At 43.1% G+C, this 10,386-nt stretch overlaps 1 protein-coding gene across 1 annotated transcript; it reads left to right on the top strand.

Annotated features, from left to right (window-relative positions):
- The first annotated feature begins 1,453 nt into the window (after positions 1-1,453).
- Positions 1,454-7,776, top strand: LOC133236448 (SLA class II histocompatibility antigen, DQ haplotype D alpha chain-like). The gene is given in 5 exon segments (XM_061398474.1): positions 1,454-1,607; positions 5,763-6,011; positions 6,453-6,731; positions 6,995-7,169; positions 7,336-7,776. Coding segments are annotated over 4 exon segments (765 nt in total). The 5' UTR covers positions 1,454-1,525; the 3' UTR covers positions 7,150-7,169; positions 7,336-7,776.
- Positions 7,777-10,386: the final 2,610 nt, after the last annotated feature.

Here is a 10,386-nt window from a genome sequence, read left to right as displayed (position 1 = left end):
GGCATAGTAAGCTTCTTTTATTCAAAGCTTCACTGTCTCAAAGATGTCTACTACTTCAGGTTCTCCCTCATAATGAGTAATGTTAATTCTCTGGTGTTGATTTGTGGAAGAAATAAGCACAAGATAGTCTCAGGTAAATAATGTCCACAGGTCTGGATCACTCTAAGAGTTGAAGAATCAGTATCCAATAGATATGGATGTGTCAGTTTGGACTACATTAAGAGATCCCTTGCATGTCACAACACCTAGGGTGTGGCTGGAATTCAGGTGAACTCTGATTTTTTTTAATCAGGAGACTGATGGCAGCTGGAGTGCATTGGGGGTGGATGAGTAGGGTGAGTGGGTTCAAGAGACATGAACTTGGACAAACTTTGGGAGATGGTGAGGGACAGGAAGCCTGGTGTGCAGCCTGGTGTGCACAGATTGCCAAGAGTTGGACACAATTTGGAGACTGAACAACACTCTTCTTGATCTTGGCACTTATTCCTGGCCTAATTTTCAAGGTGTGGTTCTGAAGGCAGTTTTGTTTTAGGAGCCCCTTCACTGCTATTCTGGTCTGTTTCATTTATGTTATACCACTGGGGCTTCCATTCAGACTAAGTCTGTGTCATCTATGGTGGCAGAAAGCACTTCCAGGACCGACCAACCAGTGCTGCTGGGTGGAGGATAGGCAAAGGTATTTCTTGGCTGCCACTAACAGAATTCCCCTGGGTCATCTCAATATTTAGAGAATTCCATATGCACTATGGAAGCAAAGAGAAAGACAGTTAACCTACATATGGATGCATTGAGCTTCCCTGGTAGCTCAGCTCGTAAAGAATCCACCTGCATTGCAGGAGACTCTGGTTCGATTCCTGGGTGGGGAAGATCCCCTGAGGAAGGCATAGGCTATCCACTCCAGCATTCCTGGTCTTCCATGGTAGCTCAGCTGTAAAGAATCTGCCTGCAATATGGGAGACCTGGGTTTGATCCCTGGGTTGGGAAGATTCCCCAGAGGAGAGCATGACAATCAACTCCAGTATTCTTGTCTGGAGAATCCTCATGGACAGAGGAGACTGGTGGGCTATAGTCCACAGGATCACAAAGCGTCAGACATGACTGAGAGATTAAGCACAGCACAGCATGGAGGCAGGGGAAAGGGGAGGTGACAGGGCCTCCCAGGGAGGGGACCAACTCAAGGGAGAGTTCTGGGGAGTTGTAATCTAGAAAATCCTGTTGGAGCACGTTTACACACATGTGAAAAGACTCTGATTTAATATCCTCCCTCCTTTCATAGGAAGATCTCTCTGATCCACTCTGAATGGAGGCTGCATCAGAACCAGGGGATTTTCCAGTCCCTTTCAGGCCTCTTAGTACAAAGTCTTCATCTAGCAACTGAGGAGTCATCAAAGGGGATTTTTCTGATTGGCCGCAACCCGACCTGGCAGAGTATGGTTTGAGTGTCTTCAAAGTTCCTTCTTAACTCAGCCCTCATCATTGCTCTGCAACTCAGAACAGCCACTGCTGAGTCCACCTTGAGAAGAGGATGGTCCTGAACAGAGCTCTGATTCTGGGGGCCTTCGCCCTGACCACCATGATGAGCCCCTGTGGAGGTGAAGACATTGTGGGCGAGTGCACAGTTGAGGGATGTAGAGATTAGAATTGGGGAACAGGGATTCAGAGGGAAAATCAAGAAAGATTGGCCTAGAAATAGTAGAGACCCTCACACCTTTCTCCATATTCAGTCAGTTCTGTCGCTCAGTTGTGTCCTACACTTTGTGACCCTATGTACTGCAGCACGCCAGGCTTCCCTGTCCATCACCAACTCTCAGACCGTACTCAAATTCATGTCCATCGAGTCAGTGATGCCATCCAGCCATCTCATCCTCTGTTGTCCCCTTCTCCTCCTGCCCTCAATCTTTCCCAGCATCAGGGTCTTTTCCAATGAGTCAGCTCTTCACATCAGGTGGCCAAAGTATTGGAGCTTCAGCTTCAGCATCAGTCCTTCCAATGAATATTCAGGACTGATTTCCTTTAGGATGGACTGGTTTGATCTCCTTGCAGTCCAAGGGACTCTCGAGAGTCTTCTCAATATTAGGCAGATCTAAAAATTACAGTTGTTCCTCCTTCGGGAAACCAGAGTCCAGACACACTCTCTTTATTACCGGTACTGTTGCAAAGTTCACCAAGGTCCTCACTCAGTTTCTGATATTGGAGCCAGTGAATATGTTCTGGAGGGCTCTAGGGCAATCAGTTCATTTTTGATTGCCTCAAAGATTAGCAATGTTTTCACAAGTAGACGTCTTGTTACAAAAAATTCCATGAACTATCACTCCCAAACTTATCTGAACAACTTTGGAAGCTTTTATATATTTCTTCTAAAGTTTATCTTGGGGTGAATAGTTCCATGAATTATGAATACTGTGTGGATATGAAGAAGGTTGACCTTTTCTTAGTCTCAGATCTACATACATTTCCATGCTGGCATCTGGCACAGGATGAGCAAGCCCAGTCGAGTACCTTTATATAAAGCACTTTGCCACGCAGTCATCACTTGATCTCAGTTGCTTCATATATGTCACCTCACAAATAAAGTTGTGTAGGAATGCTTTCTAAGTAATTAAGATACACGAATGTCAAAGATTACTCTTATTTTTTAGTATTACCATTATAAGTGTAGCTTTGATTTTTTTCTTTAGCAAAGTAAAAATCTTCCTTATTTTTATTTTAAAATTGAGAACTTTATGATTAAAAAAAAACTTTCTGAATTAAATTATATTGTTTTCAAATTGTCAGTCCAAATTACCTGTTCTTCACCCCATCTATAGAAATCCTTCAAAAAGAATGGGCAAGCACAGGTTACTTATTTGGTCCCTTAGGCCCCTCTGCCTTTGCTGTCCCCCTCTTTCTACCCTCTGTTCATACATTCCTTCATCTTCCTTTCCTTCCAAGATCCATCCCTTACCCATATCTCTGTTGTTTATGGAAAAGAAGAGTGAGTTTGTAAAACCAAAGTAGAATGGCCAGATAGTCAAAGGGGAAGAGAAAAGGAGGTTACTCTAATCTTCAGCAACTTTATTAGCCGTGGCTGCTCCCATTCTAATTTTGTGTGATAGAAAGTTTCACCTGCTTCTCCAGCACACTTCCACATTTTCTTTCTTCAACATCACACCAGAGTGTCCTAGTCAAGCTCAACTTACCCATTAGGCACAGTGGGCACAGTGCTGAGGGCCTGAATGCTTATAAGGCCCCATGAAAATACTTTATCATTTTAATTAGAAAAAGTGAAAATTTATGGTAGAAGAAAATGTTTTAATTTTAATTTAGCCTGTATTATTTTTTTAATTTTATTTTATTTAACTTTACAATATTGTATTGGTTTGCCATATATCAAAATGAATCTGCCACAGGTCTTTATACCAATATGGTCACAAAATATGACCTTTAGTATTTTTATGGAGGTGGGCCTGCCTGAGAAACAGTGCTTAAGGCTCACAAGTCATAACGCTTCCCTGGTCACTGCTGATTCTGACCGTCATATAGTTCTGCTACCTCTGTGTCTTTAAGTCTTCCCCAAAGTTTCTTTGATCCTCAAGAATAGTAACTGACATTTTGTACACAATTTTGAGCACATAGCAAGCTAAGTTTTGCGGGATTCAAAAATGAAAAGACATGCTATCTGCCTCATTCGGGGTGCTAGGATTCGTCATGCTAAGAAAATGGTGTAGAAAAGCAGGAGTATTGCTGAGCAGGGCAATGGACCCAGCTGAGGCTGAAGCTATAAAAGTGATTAGTTCCAGTTGGCACAGCAGTGTGATGTGGTTCACTGTGGGCAACCCAGGACAAGGACCAGATGAAAAGGAATAATTGCATATATTCATGTTTGAAAAGGAGTCAAGAATATTCATTACAAGGATAAAGAAGTTTTGTTATAAGGCCTTTGATTATAACTGATCCAGAAAGGGGGTAAGGATGAGCAATAGACTAACTTGAAAGCAGGACATTGGAATGGAGAGATTGGAGATTAGAATGCAATTTTAAAAAATGTGTAATGAGAGAACTTTGTTAAAACAGTTGATAACTAAGTAGAAACTTCAGGAATGAGCTAGAGGTGTCCAGGAAATCTTAAAAGATCATTTCATTCCAGGAGCTAAAAACAGACCCCTGAAAAGACCAAGGAACATGAAAGGAAAATCTCATTTGGTTTCATTGACAGATGAGGTAAGATGAGGGCATAGGATATACCCATCACAGAACTGATCAGTACACAGCACTTGGTCCTTTTCTCACCTGACTCTCCCATTGCTCAACAGACTCCTTGTTGACAGAGACCATGCCTGATTGATGTTTTATTGTTTGTCTCTCCCAATGTCTGAAATCCTATTGATATTCATGAAATGAGGAAGTGGAGAAAGAGAAAATATTAAAAGACTCATATGTGTCTGGACAAAATTGTCCATACTTGGGCAGAGTCAAACTGAGTTGGTTGCCACTCTGCTTTAGCATCCTCAGAAAAGTACATTGTCCATTTGTGGAAAAGGGTTATAATTCACTCTTAGTCCTCAGAATGGGACTTTGAAATTTTTGAATCAGAAAAAGGAGAAGTTTAGTTACCTCCTTAAAGAAAAAAAAATGGTCTTCCTGATGGCTCAGATGGTAAACAAGTCACCTGCAATGCAGGAGACCTGGGTTTGATCCCTGGGTTGGGAAGATCCCCTGGAGAAGGAAATGGATACCCACTCCAGTATTTTTGCCTGGATAATCCCATGGGCAGAGGAGCTCAGCAGGCTAAAGTCCATGGGATCGCAAAGAGTCAGACAGGACTGAGTGACTTTCACATTAAAGAAAGAAATAGGGGAAGGAAATGTCAGAAATCCAAAATAAAGCTTCCATTTTTTTATTTCAGAAGGAATCAGGCATTCTTCTTTAAGAATCACTACGGTTAACAAAATGGACACCTTAGAAGCATTGTTTATTCTTTATATGCTTTATTATGTTGTCCCTGTCCTTGTCATACTGTTTCTTATACCTTATAAAAGAGGAATCTCTTTTAAAATAGTAGGATCATGTGTGGTTTTCCTTGGTTTAAAAAAAAAAAAAAGAAGGAACCCCTATGCAGAAAATGTTCTGCTCTGAGTCAGCCCTGAGGGGAAAAGAATCACAATGAATGTATTATTATCTGATGAAAAATTAAGTGAGAAAAAACTTTTGAAGAAAAGGGAAGAAAGCTAATACCAGGAAAATTCATTCATTCCCTTCTTTCTTCTCTCTTTCCATTATAATCTTTATTACAGACCTACAATGTGCCAGGCACTGAGCTGGGCAGGCAGGAAATAGCAGTAAACAAAGCCTGTGAAATCCTGCCCTTGTGAGTATATGAAAGTGAAAGTTGCTCAGTCGTGTCCGACTCTCAACCCCATGCACTGTAGTCCATGGAATTCTCCAGGCCAGCATACTGGAGTGGGTAGCCTTTCCCTTCTCCAGGGGATCTTCCCAACCCAGGGATCGAACTCAGGTCTCCTGTACTGCAGGCAGATTCTTTATCAGCCAAGCCACAAGGGACACTCAAGAATCACACGTGTTAAGTGCAAAAGCAGCCTGGGTTCTAACAGGACAGCTACCAACACTGAGGGAGAAGGAAGCAAGTGCTGCCACTTTGCTTAGAGACATTGTGCCAAAGGTGAAACCCACCATGTTTGAAAGTTAGTTTCTTCAGCTACTTTGTTTAATATGGCCTTTTCTCTCCATTTTCCACCTTCCTGCTCCTCACCCTCAATTATCAGCTGACCACATTGGCTCCTATGGCACAGAGATCTACCAATCTCATGGTCCCTCTGGCCAGTACACCCAGGAATTTGATGGAGACGAGATGTTTTATGTGGACCTGGGGAAGAAAGAGACTGTCTGGAGGCTGCCTATGTTTAGCCAGTTTGCAGGGTTTGACCCACAGGCTGCACTGAGTGAAATAGCTACAGCAAAACACAACTTGGATGTCCTGACTAAACGCTCCAACTTTACCCCTGTTATCAATGGTAAGTGTCCACCATTCTGCTTCTCTTCACTGAATCTATTCTTTCATATCAGGCTTCATGCCCTTCTTCTCTACGGAGAGATATCCTTCACCATGCTGTGAAACTTTCCCAAGTGTCCCCAGATTTCATAGTAATTATTGAACACATCCTCTCCCATCTCAAAGATCACATATTTCCATGTAATATAAGGACCCTTACTCCCATAACATATTCCTTGAATCCCTCAAGGAGGAGTCCCACAGACCTCCTCCTTAACAAGCATGCCCACAGACAGCACGGGGATAAAGCGTGGGCAGCGCATAGCATCTCCCAGCAGAAGGTAAACAAGAGCTCCTCAACTGTCAGACTGGGAAACATTGGTGGGAGGGCTCCCCTAGGAGGCACTGCAGAATCAGCGCCAAGCTTTTCCCATTTCACATCTGTGCTGTTTCCTCACCATAGAAGTTCCTGAAGTGACTGTGTTTTCCAAGTCTCCCATGGTGCTGGGCCAGCCCAATACTCTCATCTGTCACATGGACAATATCCCCCCTGTGATCAACATTACATGGCTGAAGAACGGACATGCAATCACAGAGGGTGTTTCTGAGACCCGCTTCCTCCTTAAGGATGATCATTCCTTCCTCAAGATTGGTTATCTCACCTTCCTCCCTCCTGATGATGACGTTTATGACTGTAAAGTGGAGCACTGGGGCCTGGATGAGCCACTGCTCAAACACTAGGGTATGTACGAGTTCCACCCCTTTTGGTACTCTCTCTTTTTCTACCAAGAACAAAACACTCTGAGTTTTGGTCCCTCAATCTCACAGTCCAAAGCATGTTTTCCACACTTCAAGGTTTCTAAAATTATAGAAACCTTCATTCGCTTCCCTAAGCCTGGTGCCCTAAGTTTTTGTAGCATGAACACCACACCTCCTGCCCACCCTCATGCACAGGCACATAAACCAACACTCAGTATTCTGACTTTCATAACTTCACTTTTCCAGAGCCTGAAGTTCCAGCCCCTATGTCAGAGCTGACAGAGACTGTGGTCTGTGCCCTGGGGTTGACCGTGGGCCTCGTGGGCATCGTGATGGGCACCATCTTCATCATCCAAGGCCTGCGCTCAGGTGGGGCCTCCAGACACCAGGGTCCCTTGTGAGTCGCATCCTAGAAAAGAAGGTAAGGATTCATATTTGTCAGTGCCACAGACACACTTCAGGAGAAAGCGAAGTGGGAAGAAGTTGTAGACACAAACGTGGTTGAAAAGTGGGAGAATTGGGAACCAGCATGACTGCGGCACAGAAGCTCCCTAGGACTCATCAGTCTCATGTCTTTCCTGTTGCAGGTGCTCTGCCAATCTATGAGAGCAGAAGAGTGGACGTGCTAGACGACCTAGAACTAGTTTCTGGCCAAGTTAATCATATACTCTCTCTTCCCCGACACTCTGCCCCTCCCCTCTTCTCTGGGACTTAAGATGCTGTATCATCTCAGAGCTCACATATACTTCAGAGTTCTCCCCTAATTTTCTGATATTGTTTTATGTTTTCAGTAGTTGCTACCACCAATCACTGGGGTATTCCACCCAGTTACCTACTCCCTAGTGACCCTGACCCCATATCACCATGGAAGCAATAAACTCCCCTTTAATAGAAATTTTTCCTGTCTTTCATCTCAGAGCTGATTAAGATCATGTTCTCTTATGCTTTAGACCCCTTAATTTCATTTCTCAGATCATCTTTCATGCCAAAGAACATAAGAGCAACTTGTATAAACTCATAATATTTCAGTATGTTCACTATGGTTAATATTTCTTTCTTCCTACTGTTTCCATTCTTGGCTCTTGGCACTGCCATCCACCCCTTAATTCAGGCATCAGTGAAAGTAATATATACCTTTTTTCCTTGGTTTAGATTTGTTATAGCAGAAATACAAAAACCAAGAGCGAAGTCTGTACTCATCATTTTTTTTTTTCCTTTGGCTGCACTGTCTTAGTTCTCCAACCTGGGATCAAACTCAGAACCACAGCAAAGAAAGCTGAGTGTTAACCACTGGAATGCCAAGGAATTCTCAACTCTGTACCCATTTTAATACAGCTTTTTAAAGCTATGACAGAAAAATAAGAGAAAAGAATTTTTGAACTCAAAAATAACAAAAGTCAAATTTTTGGTACCAAATGTCAAAATTTGTTTCCAATACTTTAAATTTGTGAAAAATACTTTATAACGGTAAAAGCATTATCTCCTCTCCTCACCCTTAAGGAGATAAGAATTCTCTAGATATAGAAAGAACTGAAAGTCAATTAGGAGAGGATTAGTGTAAGATAATAATGCAGATATTTGAGGACCAAAAACTTGTCCTTACTTAGGGTTAGTAACCCTAATGGGAATGGGGATGGAGTAGAAATCACAGACATACTTAGGGTCCCTAGAACACAGGTGTAGTTTGTCTCACCTGCTAGATGAATTCCTGCAGTATAAGCACACAGACTTTCCTGACATGGCCTGTGAGGAACGGTAGAGTGAATATGGCTGCAGGGTGTCTCTAGGCAGGTAAGCCTAAGGCAGGCACGCTGGATTCCTGTGCATATCTGTTTGCCCTGAAAAGAGCAAAACACCCCAATATCCCCAGCCCTCTGCCCATGACCCTCCTGGCTAAGGAAAGCATGAATCAATGAGAGAGAAATCCCAGGAGGGACAACATCATTGAGGTAATGTAGGAGCATCTATGAGTGTGATGTTCTCCTCTAGATTCACTGTCTCCAGTGGAAATCCATGTGGAGGAAGTGGATCAACAGATGGATCCTCTGGCTTTCCTGAGTGTGTCCAAAACGTCACTCTTGAGAGTGTGTGTGATGCAGTCATTGTGCCTTTGAGAATGTTTTAGGCACATTGCCTCAGACTTACCACTCTGCAATTATTGAGTCCATGCATTGCATCTTGGATGGTATTATGGAACAGCTATGAAATGTATGAGACTGTCCCTGCCCATACCTCTATCAGGGAGCTCAAAATATAATTGGAAAAAAAGACACAATATTAACACAATATCGTACAGCTTCAGTTCAGTCACTCAGTGGTGTCCGACTCCTTGCGACCCCATGAATCACAGCACGCCAGGCCTCCCTGTCCATCACCAACTCCCAGAGTTCACTCAAACTCATGTCCATCGAGTCAGTGATGCCATCCATCCATCTCATCCTCTGTCGTCCCCTTCTCCTCCTGCCCCCAATCCCTCCCAGCATCAGGGTCTTTTCTAATCAGTCAACTCTTCGCATGAGGTGGTCAAAGTACTGGAGTTTCAGCTTTAGCATCAGTCCTTCCAATGAACATCCAGGACTTGTCTCCTTTAGGATGGACTGGTTGGACCTCCTTGCAGTCCAAGGGACTCTTAAGAGTCTTCTCCAACACCACAGTTCAAAAGCATCAGTTCTTTGGTGCTCAGCTTTCTTCACAGTCCAACTCTCATATCCATACATGACCACTGGAAAAACCATAGCCTTGACTAGATGAACCTTTGTTGGCAAAGTAATATCTCTGCTTTTGAATATGCTATCTAGGTTGGTCATAACTTTCCTTCCAAGGAATAAGCGTCCTCTAATTTCATGGCTGCAATCACCATCTGCAGTGATTTTGGAGCCCAAAAAAACAAAGTTTGACACTGTTTCCACTGTTTCCCCACTTTTTCCATGAAGTGATGGGACCAGATGCCATGATATTAGTTTTCTGAATGTTGAGCTTTAAGCCAACTTTTTCACTTTCCTCTTTCACTTTCATCAAGAGGCTCTTTAGTTCCTCTTCACTTTCTCCCATAAGGGTGGTGTCATCTGCATATCTGAGGTTATTGATATTTCTCCTGGCAATCTTGATTCCAGCTTGTGCTTCTTCCAGCCCAGCGTTTCTCATGATGTACTCTGTATATAAGTTAAATAAGCAGGGTGACAATATACAGCCTTAATGTACTCCTTTTCCTATTTGGAACCAGTCTGTTGTAAAGTAATGCTCAAAATTCTCCAAGCCAGGCTTCAGCAATTCGTGAACCATGAACTTCCAGATGTTCAAGCTGGTTTTAGAAAAGGCAGAGGAACCAGAGATCAAATTGCCAACATCCTCTGGATCATGGAAAAGGCAAGAGAGTTCCAGAAAAACATCTATTTCTGCTTTATTGACTATGCCAAAGCCTTTGACTGTGTGGATCACAATAAACTGTGGAAAATTCTGAAAAAGGTGGGAATACCAGACCACCTGTGTGGGGATTTTCTTCCCTGGGACTTGGAAACGGCGAACCTGAAAGAACAACACTCGGACAGTCTCTGCAAGGACTGACAACTTTATTTCTGTAGTCAAGCCTTTTTATAGGAGCAAGGAGCAGAGAGCTTAGAGCATACGGCCAGCAGAGC

The sequence above is a fragment of the Bos javanicus genome, chromosome 23, assembly GCF_032452875.1.
Source record: "Bos javanicus breed banteng chromosome 23, ARS-OSU_banteng_1.0, whole genome shotgun sequence".
Lineage (NCBI taxonomy): Eukaryota > Metazoa > Chordata > Mammalia > Artiodactyla > Bovidae > Bos > Bos javanicus.
This window is presented reverse-complemented; position numbering and strand designations above follow the sequence as displayed.